At 40.5% G+C, this 19,860-nt stretch overlaps 1 protein-coding gene across 7 annotated transcripts in view; it reads left to right on the top strand.

Annotated features, from left to right (window-relative positions):
- The window catches only part of CDKL5 (cyclin dependent kinase like 5), a 141,903-nt gene extending 125,328 nt beyond the window's left edge, over positions 1 to 16,575 (top strand). For 5 of the 7 annotated variants that reach the window (XM_030019701.2, XM_030019702.2, XM_030019703.2 and 2 more), the window contains 4 exons: positions 2,758 to 2,860; positions 6,612 to 6,734; positions 7,871 to 7,990; positions 9,291 to 16,575. In XM_030019701.2, the coding sequence (XP_029875561.1) occupies positions 2,758 to 2,860; positions 6,612 to 6,734; positions 7,871 to 7,990; positions 9,291 to 9,677 (733 nt within the window). In that variant the 3' untranslated portion in view covers positions 9,678 to 16,575. Of the gene's footprint in view, positions 1 to 2,757; positions 2,861 to 6,611; positions 6,735 to 7,870; positions 7,991 to 9,290 lie in introns of those variants that run through there. The other 2 variants (XM_030019705.2, XR_003924197.1) reach the window with 2 other exon arrangements.
- Positions 16,576 to 19,860: the final 3,285 nt, after the last annotated feature.

Here is a 19,860-nt window from a genome sequence, read left to right as displayed (position 1 = left end):
AAACCAGTCGGTGTAGAACCACTGGCTTTTGGGTAAGCAGCAATTGAAAATGAGCGGAGTTCTCAGCCCCTTATTTTCCTCCTCTGTCTGGTCACTGTAGTTGTAAAGCGGAAATGATGGTGCAGAATTTCACTTCTCCTCTCTGCTCATCTGCTGTAGGGAGCAGTTTTCTCATCCAGGTTCACTGGGCCAAAGAAAAGAATCACACTTGAGCAAATCTCTGTCTATAACAATGGCAAAAATTGTCCCAAACTTTATTCTGAAGATTAAGTTCACCTTTAAAAATACAGTGTCTATATTTTGGAATAGACTTCAGAACAGAAAAGCCATAGGAAGACATTGAAAAATTTTAAAGGACAATGTAGAGAGTAACTACATGGGGACTTCCTTATGATCTGACACTGGTTCCTCAGTGGACAACATGGTTGCTGGGTTGGTAATTTGCACTGGGGCTATGGTTTGGGGTATGTTAGTAGATGTGGATGTACAGTAGCTCCTTTGGGGAAAGGCTCAGAAAATTCTAAGCCCCATTCACATGACTTTCAGAGTACAAGTAGGACAGGCACTTGGGGTGCATGCTTTCCTCCAACTTTTCTAACAAATTAAGTAAAAACTATTTAGTAAATAATTCTGTAGGTGTTTTGTCTGTGTTAAGTCAGCCTCGTTAGTTCACCGAATCTGTAAAGCTGTCAGTAGTCTTTACTCTTGGGCTTTCTCCTTGGCGCTTTAAGAGATTAATACAAGACTGCTGTACTGGTGTTACGCAGTGGTACCAAATACAGGGACATGACAGAAACAGGAATCCTTAGCAATCCAGTATATTTGAAATATGTGTTATAAATCTAATAATTATATTAAACTAGAGATTTTTCCTGTAGCATTGTAATTTTCACGTTAAATCTATGTCATTGTGCACCTGAATGTGTTTCCTGGATCTAGATGTAAGTTCCAAAAAATCTAAATTAGGAAAACTTCCACCATACTCTCAGCCTATGAATCTTTCCTCTAAGCCCATTCTCTTACTCAGCAGTTGCACTTTATTACAGTGTTTAAACACTGCATGCATTTATATTTAGAACCAGGTAGCATTTTGAGCTTGAGGTGGTTTTGTGAAGAAATGGAGGAACTGATCATACCACCTATCAGAGTGAAGATACTCTCACCGATAAGAAGGATGATTCCAGTGATTCCTCTCCCAATTATGTGTTTCATATTTGCTTGGAAAAAAAATGTCTGCTTGGCATGTAGTAGCAGCTGAATCACCAGCTGATAGCATAGCCTTTAAAGCCAGCATTAGAAGCCAGCAATAACTATAGTAGACAGCTAAGTGCTGCTACATTACAGTTACTCCAAGAAAAGCTGTTCCTGTTTGTCATCCAGAGCCCTTAGAACTGTGGCTTTCCTTTAGCTTTTCCATCAAGACAATGGAATAATTTCATTTTTGTCTTCATACAACTTCAGAATGAAAAAGGACTATTAAATCACCCAGTATGATTTTCTGTATGTTAGTAGCCTTTAAATGTCATCCGTTCTCTAGGGTCCAGGCCCGGTAGCATACCTCACTAATGTGTGTCTCCAGAAGAGTATGAGGTCCTGATTTGAAATGTCCAAGATGGGAAGTCCACTCCTTCACTAAGGAATTTGTTCTGGCGGTTAATGATTCTTATTGTTAAAATCAATGCCTTATTTCTAATATGACTTCTCTGGCTTCATCGTCCACCTACTTGTTATGTCTTTTCCCTTTACTTTAATAATCCTTCTAGTATTCTGTAATTTCTTCCTGGATAAGTGCTTGTGTGCCACAATCAAGGAAACTAAATATTTGGGCTGGTTTGGCTGTGGTTTTTAACATACTAAAGAGATTGAAATCTCTGACTCTTTTAATGTAGGCCGTTCTTTCTATCTCTGAAAATATTTCTGTGACCCTTTCCTGCACCATTTCCAATTTTCAAACTATTTTAAAGGGCACTAGAACTGCATTCAGTTGTGTCTCACCAATGTCCTATGTAAACAATCTTTTTACCCCGTATCAGTACTTTACATACGTAGTTTACTGTGTATACTTAAAGTAACATTTATCAGCTGTAGTTAATTCAGCTGTGCAGACAAGTTAAAAGGTGGAAATTCAGTCTTCAGGCAAGTCACCTGTTCCACTTTTGGGTCATCTTCTTTTGCCAGCACTGTCTCACCCACGCATAACAAACTAACTGAAGTTTTTATGTTGAAACGGACAACAGTAGATCCCCACCTTCCCTGATGATAAATTTGGAACCGTGTCACCAAAGGTCAGAAAGTTCAATTGAAATTGGTTCTCTCTGGCGAACTTTGCAACTCCTGGCTCTGCAGCAAGCAATGGATAAACTGGACCTGTGCTTTTGTACCTCATCGCCATTTGTATGTTCTCTCAGATATGATTTTTATTTTCTAAAAGACTTTGTGTGTGATATTTTGGTTTGAATATTAAATTCTGGCTTAAAAAAAAAAAAACAGACATGCATGCTTTCCTTTTCCCTAAATAACTATTCAGTGGTTTGAGCTAGTCATTTTACCCTAACACTGTGTTCCTCCTATCCCATTTAATAAGACTATTTATCCGGTGTTTGTACAGTAACCCTTGAACCAATGAATGCTAAAACATTGAGAATCTTTTTGCTTTAATCAATAATTTGCATTCTTTGGCATCAGATCTCATTATTACACAGAATTTGTATAATATCAAAACAAAATCTCTCTTACAATACCTTATTTCATGTTTAGGAAAAGTCCTGAAAACCTTAACAGTCACTCAGAACAGCTCAAGGAGAAAGAAAAGCAAGGTTTTTTCAGGGCAATAAAAAAGAAAAAGAAGAAATCTCAAACTGTAAGTATACAGTATTTCTAACAGAAAATATGTTTATCAGGTTTGAATTATACCATTTTAATATGCTAGATTGGTACAGTACCTTTGTGTTATTTATGATCATGCCTGCCTGTATCTATTTGTTCTTTTATTTTCTCTCTTCACTATATGAAAGTCAAATTCCTCTCCTGTTCAGGGTTTATTTATCTGCCTTTTCAAATATTTCTTCACCTACTAGTCCTGTGCATCTTTGTTTTCATTCAGACCCTTTGAGAGCCAGTTTTGATGCAAGTTTTAAGCTGATGTTGCAGCAGATTCTTTTGCAGGATATGGTGATGCCATTCCAAGAATAGCAAATGCATTATTGTGTGTCCTCAGAGCTTGAATAATTTCAGACACCCATTAGGAGGAGATCAAATGGTTATAAATGAGAATTCTTCCCAGTCTTTTTTATGGCATTGTCTGGATAACAGCCTCTGTCTTCTTGCTGCACCCCATGGCTGGAATAAGGATGATGTGTCTTAACCATTCTTAATGGTTTATGTTTTGTTGGGGAAATGGATTGTGGCTTTTTTTATTCAGTATAAGCCTTTGGTGTCTTTTACATTTTTACATTATCATCTAGTTTTTGGGAGGGATAAAGGACTCTCTTTTATCAGAGCGCAGTGATATATTAACATTTCCCAAAGCTTGATAATGAAAATCTCCCTAAGAACTGAAGTAACCTAACATCATCTCATCTCATTCTCAACTGACAGTTCTGGAAACAGTAAAAATATTTAAAATGTCATTTACATAAAGTTGCAATGTTTCTGTAAGTGTAACTGCAGTTATAGTTTTGAAGGTTCTGAGAATGGCGTAAATCACACTCACTCCTGGCGAAGAGGAGTAACTAAATCAAAATATCTGCTGTCACAGAGTGAGGTGGCATGACTCTGGCTGTTGGTGGAGGGCTGGTCTGTTGAAAATTGGGGGAGAGAAGTGATTGTCGGGTGGGGAGGTTTAGTTTCTTTGAACTGTATGGAACATGTGCATGTGTGTGTTAACTAGCACTCAAAAATGCACCTCGCCTTCCTGCTGGGCAGGTTTTAGAGCAGTGGCATCTACCTCTCCTTCTGAACTTATTCATCCGGATACCTGTACGCAGTTCAAATATGATGATTTGCATTACACAGCTGAACAAAATGTCTAGATTATAACTCTGGGATTATTTGATATCAGAATGTCCATGAAAGGTTAGCACACCTAAAGCCCTTGCTTCTAGTGATGCATTTTCCAAAACCAAAGTGTTAAATTTGTACTGTTCTAGTCTACTCTGGTTCCAGCCATTCAGACGTGGTGGCAAGGAAGACTTCAAAAACCCAGGTGATAGATGGTATATCAACTGCTTCCACATTAAACTGTTCGAAGGAAATACAGACCAGATTGTGTTGCATCTCAAAATCCAGCACGTTCCAAAACATCTAAATCACAAGTACCTTGATCTATAGCTACCAAAACCATCACTGATTACAAGACAGGACAGATTTATGCATAATCCTTACTCCTGTTTCTTCTCACTCTTAAGAAGAGGAGGGGAAGGGGAGTGGGGGAGAGAGAGGTTTTGCATAAGGGAAAGTTTTGTTGGCTAGTTAAAGCTAGTATCTCACAGGAAGATGAATAAATTAGTGAAACAAGGTAGTGATAAAACTCTTGCATCCTCAGCTAGAAACTTTCTGACATCAACTTGATTTTTGGGCCCAACCAGAGACTGAAAAAACTCTTTTCATTTCTACTTACAGCTGTTTAACAGGACAGTATCTAAGGATAGACTGTACCCACTGATGTGTGTACAAGTGTCTGGTTCAGACACTGTTCTTTGTTCTTCTTCATCTGTTAGTTGAGAACATCTACCTAACAAACATTGGGATGTTCATTAGGATCTTCCAGCACAAATAAAAATTATTATCTTCAGTTCCGCACCAAGTTTGACTTCAGTAGTAAAAGCTGTTAACAGCGCTGTAATACTAGCTCCTCAACTACATAAATAATGTTTTCTGTGAATTCATATTCACAAATTTAATAGATAGCTTGTGACTACCCAAGTTTTTTCTGAGGCTTATAATTCTCAGAGTCCTAGAATATGAAATTCTAGGACTGAAAATAATACAGAGTCCTAGAAGTATGAAATTCCATTTATTTACTCTAACACAGACTTTCTGCAGCAAATAGCAAACTAGACCTGAGAACTGTCACAATGCTAAGAAGCACACATCATAGCTAGCTACTATTCACTTCTGATATCCTTTGGCAAGTCTCATTTTGCTAGCGATCATCCTAAGAGTCACAAAAGATACCTGAAACTGGATTGAAGACATCATCTTAATAATGTCATTCTCAAAATCTCTAATAGCCCAGAACTGATCCCAATTCCTGACACTTCCTCCTGCAGAGTTGTTCCCATTAATCGTTATCCAGGTGCAGTTCCCCATGGGATAATAATTGTTACTGCCAGCTACGGGAATTCTCTGCAATATTGATTTTGCAGAGCTGTTCTTACCCATTCTCCTTTTCGTCTTATTTGGAGTCTTTCAGTAAAGTAGCAAAAGATTTTGAGGATTGTTACAGTCACAGTTTTTTCTGTCATCTGCCACCAAACAATTTGATACCCATGCGGGTTGTGCACATGGGTATCAAACATCAGTGTCGATAGGCGCTATCTTCAGAGGAGCCTGAGTTTTGCAGATTTTGGCACATATCACAAGCTATGGGTCTGAAGAAATTAACTGCTTTGGAAAAAACAGTTGCAGGTGAGCATTTCTCCTAGTGATGCTTTGATTCCTTTTTAATTTACTGAACTTGAAACAGGAAATTCTTCTAACCATAAAGTTCCTAAACAAGCTATGCTAATTAGTGGCTCTCTCTTTCATTAACTTGAATGGAATCTAGAAGCTCAGAAAGCTCTTTGAAAACCCTTGCTTTTGGTAGTGCACCCATCATTCTCTTTTGTGATATAATCATTATATTGTATTATAAAGCTTTCTTTTGGTAGGCAGAATAATGCTAGACACAGCATATGTGTCCAATGCTTGTTTGTACCTGAGCAGGGCAGAAATAGTCCCATTCATAATTTTAATACTTGATAGTTCTGTTTGTTGTTTGTGCATCCATTGGTGTGCTCTTTGGTTGTGTTACAGAAATTAAAATAAAACAGCCAGTGCCCTTGCAGTTCTACATGAAATTGTTGATGGCATATTTTTGTCAGAATTGAAATAATTCCTCTTGGAGCCCTAACTCTTTTTACAAGTTAAAAACAGAATACTCTTATTTCTTCTAGAGGTAGCTATCAACTGCTCATTCTGAAACCGATTGCTATTATTGTTAGTGTATCTTTGGTATTTTATTTATATAAAAATAAGAAATTTCATACTGCTTTAGGTCATTATCATAAGTAACAAATGATTGCCAGAATTACAGGATTTGATCCAAAGCTCAATAAAGTCAACAAGACCTACCGGTTGTTTGCAAAAGTCTTCAAAATGCACTGTGCATTCCTAATGAACGTGGATAGAAGAATAGGTGTACCGGTCTCTTTTTATATGCATTGAGTTCCTTGAATTTGTTCCATATGCATTTTTCGTTCAATCACTATTATATTTTCCCAAAGCAAAATATAGGATTGATACCATATATTGTCAAAATTAAAAAAAAAAAAGAAAAATAATTAATATAGTAAGGACAGATCTCTTGAACTGAAATACTATGCATTTAGTTTTTGTATCTTATATTGCAGACAGACTCAACCAACGGGGAGAATCCAAGCATCAAGAAATCCCTCTTTCCTCTTTTTAATTCAAAGAATAATTTAAAGCATAGTTCTTCTTTGAAAAAGCTTCCTGTAGTCACTCTACCCATGGTATTAATTTTTAAGTACAGTAGCACTGTAAAATGCTCCAGTAAACTTGTTTTACTGACTACAGCAGCATGTGTTTTATTTTCATGGGATCACTATCTCTTCATGCCAGTTAAGTATCTTGGGCCAGTTCAATAAATTTAAGTAAAATTGGCAGTTCTGTTGAAATAGATTGTGCCTGGATTTTTTAATTTTTTTTTATTTTTTTTTTTTTTTAGTATTTGGTATACTGAAAATGTAATACATACAGTTCCAGAGAGAATGAGCCCTGGGACTAAGACTAAAGGAGGAAAATAGTTGTGAAATCATGTATGTTTAAAATTAAACTGTCTCATTCTGTTTCAGTCAGGAAAAAAATTAGCCTGTTTTTTTTATAGCTATATTGTAAATACATTTTTTTATGCAAACTGCTCCATTATATATAAATTTAATTAATCAAATATTACCAACAAATTATCTGAAACCTACATTTTAGCTCATGCCTGTGCTGTATTTTTGTTTGTCCTTATTGTTCATGGTAAAAGACAGCTTGCATTAAAAATAGGTTACATTTTAACTGTCCATTTTTGCTTAGAATTCTTGAAATGAGATAAAACTCTACATATCTTCTGCCATAAATTTTGTTGGATTTTCAGCTGGGGAGGTGGGGGGGAGTTTCTTACTTTTTGCTCTAGTTTGGGATATTTATGGAGGAGAAGAAAGACGGGGAAAGGAAAAGCTCTTGGTTTTGTCATGGCAAAATCAACCAGACATCAGTTTAGAGAGACTTTAGTCTGCTTCACTCAGGAACAAATTTATAGAACTGATCCATGGTCTTAACTGCAGTATGGAATGCTTTTTAAACGAAGATGAGGCTCAACAATTTTATTTTTTTTTTTTTTTTGAAGCCTTGTTTAACTGCTCTCTCTTACAGCAAGTAACACTAACAGCATGCGAATGCTTTGAGGGCTAAGGGTATATAGCAAATCTGCATGATATCCACAGCCACTTGCTCTTACTATGGGGAAAAATATCGAAAGGTCATTGCAATTCTGCTGCAGTAATGGGCTTCACTTGGGTTCTATAATTAACAGGGGGAAATGATTTACAGGTATTCTTAAGAATATATTAGGAGACCAGTATTTAATATTTTGTTGCAGATGCCTAGCAGTGATGGTCAGGATCTCTTGGCATTACAAAAAGCCATTCATTCTTCTAATCACCAGAGCAGCAGGCAGAAGGATTGGCATCCTGAGAAGATGACAGAAATCCAGCCTCATGTAAGTGGCATTATCAATTCCCTGTATTTTAACATCACTGAGGTATCTTGACAGCTTTTGCTGTGGTGAAGCATTTGACGTTATTTCTCAACCTTCCCATTCCCCGCTTACTGAATGTGAAAAATCATGTGCCTGCAGCCCTGCATAATTCTTTGAAAATCTAGGCACGAATGACAAGGAAAAGAAGAGACACTAAATGTCCCTGTGTCAGTCTTTGAGCCTTTCGAAATAATTAGTTATGTTTTTGTGTTGGAGGCAAGCAGCCTTTCCGTGGAGGTCTGTGGTAGCTGTGCCATGCTGTAGAAAAGCCCTCACGTTAGCTCTGCGAGGAACAGTGAATCCTAAGGGCACGCTGTGGCTTGGCACAGTTTGATACTCGATGGGGTCACCAGAGCATCATGACCACGTCACGGCGCAGCTGTGCCTCAGCTGGCACAGACTGCGGTTTAAGCAGGCTACGTTACTGGAGCGCAGCACTGCACTAATGCAACTTTATTTTCTCCAGTTCTAAAACCAGCTGGGGGGGGGGCAGGGTTGTGGGGGGAGCTTCAGTGCGGTGCTCTGTTGCCGTTACAACATTGAAAAATGAAGAAGAGGGTTTGTTGCAGCCGCAGTGTTTGAAGAAGCAAGTTGCTCTGTGAGCTGTGGAATTTAATGAGTCTGTTTTCATACCACTCTGTGTACTCAGGCTTCCCCAGGCTCTTGCTACCCGTTTCAGTAACCCCATGTCTCCATTTTCCTTCAGCTTGCTCACCAGTCAAAGAAGCTGTGAGGGACTAGAGCAGCTTATCACCCAGCTGCCAGCAAACAAAGTATCTAACTGCTGAGTTCTGTCAGCCCTTACTTCAGTGCAGATGATTACTCAAGACTCTCTCTAACCCCTAATTGATGTTCACAGAATTTTTAAGAACTTTGGATTTCTGATATCTGTGCCTCATAAAAAGTGGCTGAGGTTCTGAAGTTAATAGCAGGAGTAGTGACAGATAGACAGCTAATGCAACTGCCTATGCCTCCGTTTTCGTATGAAACAAGGTTAAAATAACTGATGGGAACAATTCTTTTTTCTGATGTAGAAAAGGTTCCATCTTTTCAGGTAGCTAATAGATTGAACCATAATGAGAAGACATTTTCTCAGGTATGTAGTCATAGCTTGGAACGAAATATTCCAAATGAATACAAATTAAAAGTGAAGAAGTCCTGTGAGGTTCAAGGTGTTCAGTTTAGGATATGACAATTTTGTTATAGGAAGTCTGATATGACGGAGAGCAGAAGGTGAAGTGCTTCTCCACATGTCTTTCAGAGCCAGCCATTAAAATCTCTTCGAAAGCTCTTACACCTCTCCTCTTCAAACCATCCTGTCCCTGCTGAGCCCCGCTTCCAGCCCTTACCAAGTCAGCCAGCCAAAGCTTCTTTTTCTGAAGTGCGAATTCACCCCATGAGTCAAAGCTCCAGCAGTGGCAGCAGCAACGTGCGGCAAGAGCCTCAGCCGAAAAGCCGGCCGACGCTGCAGATACCAAGCCAGCTGGAACCTACCTGGCACGTCTCCCCGGTAAACAGGAGTGCCAGCGATGGGCCTCCCTACTCCGATCAGCTGCCTTCCAAGAGCGGACAGAACGGGCACACCTATAACCGAACAAACCGATCGCGAATGCCAAACCTGAATGATTTGAAAGAGACAGCCTTGTAATTGCACTCCAGAAAATAGGCCAGTTCGGGCGGAGATCAGCGTAGGGGAGCAGTGGTGGTTCTGGTGATGGTAAGACTGCATTTTCAGCTTTATAAAGGTGTGCAATATGTACATGTGGAGCTATGCCGTTTGGCACCACAGTGAGAGTCAGGGATTATACAGTAAAACAAGTTGAATTCTGAATTACCAGTCATCAGAAATGTCACTGGATGCCAGGCAGAGTGTGCCGGTCAGGGAGAAAAATGCATTGCCGTTTTCTCTCATTTACATTCCAGCTTAGTGCACATCTCTGTCTGAAAGCTGGGAGACTTCTGGTATGTATTGGTACTTAGAAGGGTGAAAACATTCATGTCTAGACCTATGCCCTTACTACATTTTTTGCTGCCTAGTTAAAACAGTGGGGTTTATGTGATAAAAGTGTATCCCTGTTAAGGGTTTAAAGTTAAATTGTATGTCTTAAATTTGTTTTTTAACTTTCCATATTTGATAGGATTTGTAATATTTATTTATGATGACCTAATATCGTACTGTTATAATCATATCTTTTATGTTATAATGTAAAGTTATTTTGAGCTGTTTGAAACATTGTGAAGCAGTGCAACAGCTACAGTAGTTTCTATAAAAAACTAACAGTAACATTTATATATTGCATCAGGAGTATTTTATTCTATATATAAATATATATATATAAATGGAAAATAACTGTCTGTTTTTTAAATATACTCATTTAAAAGAAAAGTATTGTTATGACACTATCTGCCATATTTTTATACATTTGTGATATAAAGTGCAGTATTATACTTCTAATAAAAGGAAGTTGAATGTGGATATAAACGTGACTGTAACAGTATGAATCTTGCTCAGCTATGAGAGCCCGGTATTATAGGCATTATTGGTAACAAACAAAAGACAACATTCAATTCCAAGCTTTATTATGGGCTATTTTGTTGGAAGTATTGGCTAAATGTAAGAGACTGCAGAACTGTACAGTAATCTAAATGTGGTACGTTCCCCCCTGTGTCCTTAGCTTTCCTAGTAATATTAATGGGATTTCTGCATCAAGAGCACAGAGACCCAGTACCAAATTTTTGTTTCCTCTAAAGAGGTAAAGTGCCCCATGACTACAGGCTAAAGCAGGTGCTCTTCCACTTAATAGCAGGGGTGAAAACCAAAGAAACATAGCATGAATTGCAAGTGAAATGCCAAACTTTGACACTTACACATAGCATGGCACTGCAGATCATGGTATAAGCTTTTATGCATATGTGTATTTTACATCTTGTTTAGCAATCTATTAACTAATAAGATAAACACTGTATTTAAATTTAAACTACTCTTGCACTTTGTATTATATTTCAGGATGTATTTAAAGCTACAAATCCGCTATTTGGATATTGAGGGAGAAGGTTGCCATGCAGCTTAATTTCTCCTTAGGTCTTACTATCCAAATATTCCCATACACAGTTCAGTTACCAGTCTCAGCAAAATAGTAGATCTTGGGTTCCAGTCTCCTGTACAACATTGTTAAAACTGCCTTTACATTGGTGAATGTTGAGTGTAGCAAATGCACAACCTGATTCTTTTGTTGCTACTGGTAAACTAAATCAAAGGTGAGCCCGTAGGAGTCAGAAGAGTTATACCAGTCGAAACGTTGTGCAATAAGAGGAAAGTCAGGCCTGTAGTGTCAGAACAATACAATCTTTCCTTTTTAAACACATTAGTTCAACTCCGTCGTTACTCTGCAGCATAGTTCGTTTTCTAGATGCTGTCCTCATAAGACACTTGTACTTGCAAATACATTGTCTTCTCCAAAAAGAGATTAACCTGAATGTAAAGTCGGTGATTTAGCCATAGATGTAGTTAACAGAAGCCGCCAGGCAGTAAGAGCTGAACTTCCTACCTGAATAACAGTGCAAACTGGACATGCTGTTCAGCACCTCTTAAGTCATACCAAAGTTCTAACAACAGCAAATTTGGCACCACTACTCTAAAAATCTTTGTCAGAAAGTGCAATATGGAAGGATGTTACATCAGGTTTGTCCAGGACTAAAAGTCAGTCTAGTAAATTTGAAAAATTACAGAATAAGAATTCTTTCTTTGTCAATTGCCTGCAAGAAATGTGCATGTGATTTTCTATAGACATAGATGATATATGATATCTAGATATATATGATATATACTGTGTTAATATATCATATATATAGCATATATAAATACAGTAGACATGAAAGGGCATTCAGTTTTTGCTAAGTTCGGTGGGCATCCAGGAAGGACATTGTGGTATTTAATAGTCATCACTGCCAGAGTTCAGCAGCATGTTTCCGCAGTTTCTTTTGGATTCACCAGTTGGTCACAACTAGGTTAGTCCTGTTAGTCCTGCTTTGAAATGGGCTGATGCAACTGAAATCCCTCACAAAAGCAGTGTCCGAGAGTGGGGCTCTGAGCAGTACAGTTGCAATGCCTCCGAGGGAGCGTTCAGACTAGACTCTTCTGTACCTTGTGGATATGTATCCTTTTGCCTCTGCAAGACTTTTAGCTTGCTGGTAAGAGCTTCATGCTGGGGATGATGATACTGGGCTGTATGTGGCTGTTCTGATTGCTAGCAAGGAGGAATGTTTTCAAAAGATTTTTGTTTTTTTTTTTTCTCAGTACCCTTTAAGTTAAATCAGGGTAATCTCTGACTGTACATATAGCTGTTTAAAGTAGTTAGCAAAGCTTCAAAGGTGACCTAAGGAATGTTCAAGTATTTGGTGGCCCATATTTACAGAAAGTTGTTTCTACTTCATACTGCATTTTCTTCTTGAATTCAACAAACCATAGGAGATTTCGGTTAAATACTAAATTGTGCTGAATGTATGTAGTATTTTATTCCTTCTGTTGGAAAGAAATTCCAACGGCTTGGCCAGCTGGTGCTGGGATAAATTGTGTATTTTTATCCTGGTCTAAATTCCCAATATTTAGAATATTACTAATGTAATTTTGCTGAGGCTTCCAAAGGAGTCTTATTATAGTGACTGAGATTTGCTGGCTCAATAAAGGGGAGGAGAATTACAGAGCAAACGATTTTTTAAGTGTGAGCTTTCCTCTTCACTGGTCTGTGAGTCTTGTGCTACATGTTCTGTAGATTTACTTAGTATAGAGTATCTTAGTTAAACTGCATTTTATTCTTTGGCAATCTGTTTTGCCTTATGGCATCATTAATGATGTGAATAGAAACCAAGTTTCAGAAATGAATTATAGTCATTTTGCAGAACTCAAGCTGCCTAAACTTGTCTATATGTTTTTACTATAGCTCTTGAGCTCTTTTTAAGTGAAAAAGAAGCACCTTAAACTTCATCTAAACTGAAATTGTATATGTGTTTAAGCTGTCCTTTTAAACTGCCATGTCCATGTATTAACCTAGAACAACATATTTTTTTTCAGCAGACCTGACCACAGAGCACAGTCCCTTAGAGCGCTTTAACACTTTTTGCTCCACGTGTCACAGTCCAAGATTTGTTGCTCCTCTGGGAGGTCACCAGCACGGAGCACGGGGCAGAGTTCTTGGCAGGAAGTCAGCAATCCCAGATTCGGTCCCTTCTTCTGAAAACATTCCCCATCCCACAGGGCTTGGGACTGATACCAAGCTTTGATTTCTGATACCAAGTCAGACCCACCTAAATGTGTGGGTCCTGATGCCACTCTGTTTACCAATACTTGCTCTTTTAGATCAATATTAAAGCAGGCTTCAAACTTCCAAACGTACGAGACACCCTCAGGTCATCCTTAGGCTTGTCGCCTTTCTCTCTGCTACACCAGCCTGTTTCTGGGAGCAAAGCTGGAGTGATTCTTCAAGAAGCAGTGTCCTGTAATAGGCTTTTAGCCACTCCTTGTCATTGCAGTTAGGTCTCTTAACAGATGAACCTTACTAGTGTAAAAAGCTACATAGCAACCTTTTCTTTTTTCTTCAAAAGCTGTTGTAGCTATTAGCTGAGTAGACTCCTGTGTTCACCCAGAAAAAGCTATGTATTCTTAACAATTCAGTGCTGTAGACCTCCCTTATAAGAATGGGAACACAGACGATACAGCTCTGAAAGCACTGTTGTGATCTATTTAGCTAAGGCAAAACCCAGCTGCTTTTGAGGGGAGCCATGCTCTAGAAGTGTTTGAGGTTTTTATTCATGTTTCAGTTTTTTGTTGTCTTATAATGATTTGGTAGTGAGACATGCTTCAGAAATATCTGCATGTAATTAATTCTGTATGTGTTGAACACTGTCAGAGCTGGGAGAATATTTGAATCCCAGTCACACAAAGAGTATGAAAAGGATAGCCATATATAATATACTGCAAATTGTGGGGTGGCAATGAATGTTTATTTTTTCCATTCCAGCTAGCATACATAATACATCTGTTAATGGGGTTATATCATAAACCATGCATCTGGGCTGTTGTAAATAGGCCCATCATTCGAAATAGGATAGGAGTGTCACAGAAGATGATTGGAAAGGTGATGTGCCCTATTTAACCATTTTTAAATGACCTTCAAATCAGGACACTATTTAAGAACAGGTGCCTTTCCCTACACAGCTCTTTCTAATGGTGTCGTGATATTAACCATTCATTAACTGGGTTTGTAGTAAATGAGGAGAAAAGCCATTTGACTTCTGGCCTTTGTTAAAAAGACAGCAATTTGAGTAAACCCTTTTAATATAACACAGCTTGGAAGTTCTAGATGTTGGCTCCTTTTTCAAAGGGTCAAACAGCAGTAGTACATCAATGCTCAGGCTCATCAGACAAGCGAAGGCTTATGCACATCACTTGGTTCAGATGTTGTACTGAAACTGAAGATTTCTCATTTTGCAACCGTGAAGCAAATTTCATTATAATTAAGCAACCCAAATTTCATAGGAGATCCTCTTTCAATTGGAAGAGAAAAGCTGTGGTAGGTCATCTGTTCTCTCTGTGGACTGTCTAAACAGCTACTGCATGAGACAGCACAGGTAAATCTCATGGATTAGGTCTGCATTTTACTTGCTCCGAGTTCTGCTTGGATGCTTATTTGTTACCTTGTGTACAGCCAGTCGTTTGGTGCAAAAGTTGGCTTTTGACAGACTAAGTGGAAGGTGCATGAGAAGTGTGAGAGGACCAGCCCCGCTATGGTTGGATGCTTTCATTCCACCAAATCAGATTGCTTCTCGGGCTCTTCTAGAACATAACTCAAAATATGCAGCCAGGCAAAAGTGGCTCTTAAGACGTGGCCCAAGAGTCTGAACACGGAATTTGTGACTTGGGCTAAGAGTGACTCTACACATCTCTTGTCTTCTCTGCGAGTCAATCTACCTCCTCTCTCTTGCAGAATGTGGTCGAGATTTGGTTGGTTTGTTATTATTATTGACTCCAAATTTTGAAGAGACATATAAAAAGATTCTTCCTCTAGGTACTGTTAGCAACCAAGTAATAAATTCTTGACAGGCCTTCATCTGATATACTTCTGAAACCTCCAAGCCATCTGAGCTCTCCCTTTGGAATCCCAATGCCATCCTTTGCACTGCTTCGCAGTCTTCCCTTGCCCTTCCCCTTGTGGTTCTCAAATATTGCAGTTGCCTTGTTCTTTGTCGTTTCTCTAGTGCAGATTATCAGGGAGTTAGAGGCCTTATCTACTACTCCACCCTGTTTGCTGTTTTATTCAAACAGCTATCCTTAGACTTGCTCAGGATTTTCTTCATTTTAATTTTCCATTTCATCTGGGTGAGATACCTTACCTCATTGTGCCCCCACCAAAACACGCTGCCTACCAGGCTTTTCGTTCCACCAGGTCTCTGTTTTCACAGGGCATTGTTTCTCTGGATCCATTCTGAGAAATGCAAGGTGGCATCTTAATTGTACAGGCGTAGAAATGCGTTGTGAAGTAACTGCTGTCGTAGAGCTTTCCATTAGCAACGTTAAAGCATGTTCATAGCACGAGGTGGAAGCCGCTATTCAAGTTTCCTATAGGATATGAACCTCTTGGTGTAAACTCTTGACATGTAAATCCAATGGCAGAGCTTTTAACTGTTTAGTAACAAGGCAAAACTTTAAGTGTAGGTAACTGTCTCGACTTTCCTTTTCTTCTTACTTTTTTTTTTTGCTAGTGCACATCTTAGACTCGTACTACTGAAGGATATGTCTAATTGAAAGGAGTAACGTATATATATATTTGGTTTATATGAAACAATAAGCTAAAATCTTCCCTGAAACCTTAAGTTTGTTGGAAATTCTATGCGGGAATTTTAAAATCTGGTTAATCTGCTAAGGACTTCCAGGACTGCTTAGATGTCCACTGTGAAACGCTGAGTTCTGAATTTGTGTCATTTGGGAGGAGGAAAGAAGAATGAGATTTAGAAAAATGTGGTCTTTTATCACAATCTGCTAGTACAGATTACTCCAAAAATAACAGGCTGGGGAGGTAGCTTTCAAAACTTCTAAATTTATGGATAAGATTCCCCAATGTTTTTTAACAGCTACTAGAAATCTGAAGCGCACAAACTTTTAAATCTACCATGCTTTCTGTTGTGGAAGGGATGTGATGTGGTGTTAACCTTTTTAATCCTGGAATACAAATTGATTTTAAAATGTGTTGAATATTTAAGGATGACTTCATGCAAGTTAATAAACCATTTGTAAAGTGTTTGTATACAACCCTTTGTATCATGTTGTTGGTACACCTTACCAGGTTTTTTTTTGGGCATGTATTCCATTCTTAACTTCTGTACAATTTCTATTGTTGCTGTAAATATTCTAAAAGAGGAAAAAAAAAAAAAAATCCTGTGGTAACCTTAATTATCAGCATGGAAATGGTTAATTTTTACTGAGCACAATGTATTTTTGAATGGGCCTTCCAAAACATGTCTTTAATAAAAATGCAGATTTTGCACTAGAACCTTGGCATTGCTCAACAGCTGATCTTATTCATGACACGTCTCATCCAGAGCACCTCCCCATTCGTTAGCTTGGCTCAGATGAGCAGCACAGGACAGAGCCGCACCAGGACTCCTTTGCCCGACAGGTCGCTGCCATGTCCCGGCTAACTCCCCACCTGAGAAGCCGGCTTGCGTCTGTCCGCAAGCCCGACGTCTCCACGGGAGCACAGGCAAAGCAGCTCTGAAGCACCTCGTTGCCCACCTTTCCTGTAGTCTCACTGCAGACATTGGGTGGGTTTCTGCCTTTCAGGGCAAGAATCTCTGCTGTTCTCCCTTTTGAACGGTGTCAACCCACCAGTCCCCTCAGCAGGCAGGCAGTACCCAGAAGTTAAAAGGCCCTGAAAATTTCCAGCCCTTAAATTGCCTTTGCTGTAGAAGGGGATCCACCAGTTGAGTAGCATGTTGGCATTTCATCACTGCCACAGGTAAGCTGAGACTCCTCCAGGCAAACGTTCAGGTGTCGGTGATACAGTTTTTGATGGGTTCCTCTTTCATGTGTCCTGGCCACGGCTTCTGTTGTTATTGTGTGCAGCTTTAAAAAACCTTAAATATTTCTCTGCTGGGCTCTCATTCTTCAGGGTAATCGGAAACAAACTGAGGAGTAGGGACCGCTTTACCTTGGCCTCCCTTCTTTCCCTCTGCGCTCCAGCACAGCAGACCTGCGGAAAGCCGGGACCTGCGGTCTGCTCAGATCCTCGGAACAGCCGCCTGACGGATTGTGCCGCAGCCGCCGCTGCTGCGGGACCTGCTGCTGCCTGGTGCCTTCACTGAGCTGCGCCCGTCACCTCCCAAACGGGGACCGCTGGCCCGGGCTAACGCCTTCAGCTTCCACCAGGGCAAGCGGCCCAGCATTTCAATGGTCCCAGCCAGAAATGTGTTGGAAATGCCCGTTTTCCTTGAGGTGCCTCGCTCTCTGGGGACTTGGCTTTACTCTTACAACCTCACTTTGCGCTTACGCTTTCAATGGCCTCCTGGTAGTGACCCCGGGCTTTGGTGCCCTTTTCTGTAGCCCCGGCCAAGCTCCAGAGAACGGAGCGGCCACATCCTTGCAGGGGTCAAGCATCTCGCCGCATCTCGCATCTCGCCGCGGCAGCCCCAGCATAGTCAGCGTTGGTCCCCTGTGGCATGGGGAGCACAGCGGGTGCGGGCATTTTTCTCTCAGAGGGAAGTGAAGGGCTAATTCCTGCCTGTACCCATTAAGAGAAATGGGGCTATTGACTTACAAATGGTGTGGCTGGTCCAGAAGCCTGAGGCAGTCTCTTATCACACAGCTTGGATGGGGCAAGCTTGACTTCTGGGCGCAGTTCCCTCGCTTCTCTCTGTAAGCATCCCAGACTAAAAATTCAGGTCGTGAAGCTGGAGGCAGCTCTTGGTCCTGCCTCCTGTTTCAAACCTGTTGCATTTTACGCAGTTGCAAAGCCGTGCATTGGTCTCCCTACCTCTGCAGGCAAAGACCTGCAGGATTTTCAGTCCTAGAAGATAAATGCATTTTCAGTGCTGCTTTGCATCATCTCCTGCAGCCTCAGTTGCTGGCTCTGTCCTGGTTATTTTGATTGGAGGCATCTGTGCCAGTAAATTAAAATGATAGGGTTACGCTAGGAGAAGGTAGACTTCATGAGGAAAAGATTTGTATTTTTGTAATTGTATTTTGGCTGGTTCTGTCGCGCTTTCGTAACTCCCTTAGTCACTCTGTTACTCCAACATGCTGCATTTATGCAGAGATGGAAGTCAAGTGCAATTCTAAAAGCATTTTAGGACCACTTAATTAATTAAGCCTCTCAGCACCCTTCTTTTTAGATAAGAGGCAGAGGTTAAGTGAATTTCCAAAGGTCGATTAGCAAGCCAGCTGCATAGCTACGATCAGAACAGAAACTCCTGCTTTAGCAGGAACCATTTAGATGTTGCAAATGAAAGCCAGAAGTAGGTCCCTTCCCCATTGCAAGCTGGAGAGGTGAACTGCAGGCAAAGGACAGGGCGAGGCAAGGCACAAATGAACTGTGAAATGCACTGTGTGCCAGTTAGTTCCACCTTATTTATTGCTGTACATTTCAGTCTGGAAAAAGGGTCTAGTAATTTCTTTGACGCTGCGAGGCTGGAAGTGTGATAGCACAGGTCCTTTCTACCTGGACAGTCTTTTCTCCGTCCAAGGTTTTAGTATATCCTGTATGTAGGATCAGTCATGTGAAGATACATAATTCCATGTGGTGCCTTGGTGTATAATGGTGTGTGGTCCATCCATTCAGGCTGTGGATTAAGCCTGCAAGCTCTTCCAAATTACGCAGGAGCTCTTGGCCCTTGCCACAGGGTGCATTTCCAAAACCAGACAACTTGCGAAACCCTGGACTGTGCGTGGGAGCTCTTCAGAGGCCAGCCAAAGCCAAGGCTTTGATTAGCTACAGTCAAGCTTAACTGCTTTGGGGTGCTACAAATATTCATCGGCTGGTGCCCAGTCCACCCTTGCACCCCTCCAACCTCGCCCCACCACTCCTCAGTCATGCAACAAAACAAAAGCACCAACCCTCCTCCCCACCGGTCACCACCCGCCAGGACGCGCAGCAGAGCTGCCCCTGCTGCTCTTAGGGAAGGGAGAGCAGTGTGTTAATGTGATGGCAACTGTGTCCAGGGCCTGGAAGTGCTTCAGCTTTCAGCATTGGTGTGACTAACGCAAGAGCTGTGTCGGCTGTTGGAGAGCCCTTGTCTCCCTGTTACTGTACGTGCAGTGCCTCCAGGGAGGCTGTTACCCCGTGCTGGTCCCACAGCTCTGCTGCATGGAGGACTTGCCTCGAGCTCAGTGGACCTTCTCGGTAGAGCTTGCCTCGACTGATAATCATTAGAGTGCCATGCAGATTCACTGATTTCTTGCTGAGAAAATGTGTCCCTAGACCTGTTTGTGGATAGGCAAAACTCCTTTGGGGGGTAAGCGGGAAGCAGGGGAGTGATGGTGACGTAACAATCATCTCAGGACATGGGGATTGGTCTTTTCTACATCTCTGTAGTTTTCATACTGTTTGTATAGTGGAGCAGAAGCTTTTAGACTCACCAGAACAGCTTCTTTTCCTGACAGCTATTATTTGTCTCTATATACAGGAAAAAACAAGGCAGAAACATCTGCCCTCATGAATGAATAAAATGTAACGAATTATACAGACATCCAAAAGCTTTTCTCATGTTTTTGGTCACATCTCATTTGGTTTTAGTCACATCTCAACTCCTGCCCTGCACACCAAGCGTTCGCCTCTCTGCCC

Source organism: Aquila chrysaetos, chromosome 7 (genome assembly GCF_900496995.4).
Source record: "Aquila chrysaetos chrysaetos chromosome 7, bAquChr1.4, whole genome shotgun sequence".
Taxonomy (NCBI): domain Eukaryota; kingdom Metazoa; phylum Chordata; class Aves; order Accipitriformes; family Accipitridae; genus Aquila; species Aquila chrysaetos.
Note: the sequence above shows the minus strand (reverse complement) of the source record. Positions and strands in the feature narration are given on the sequence as shown.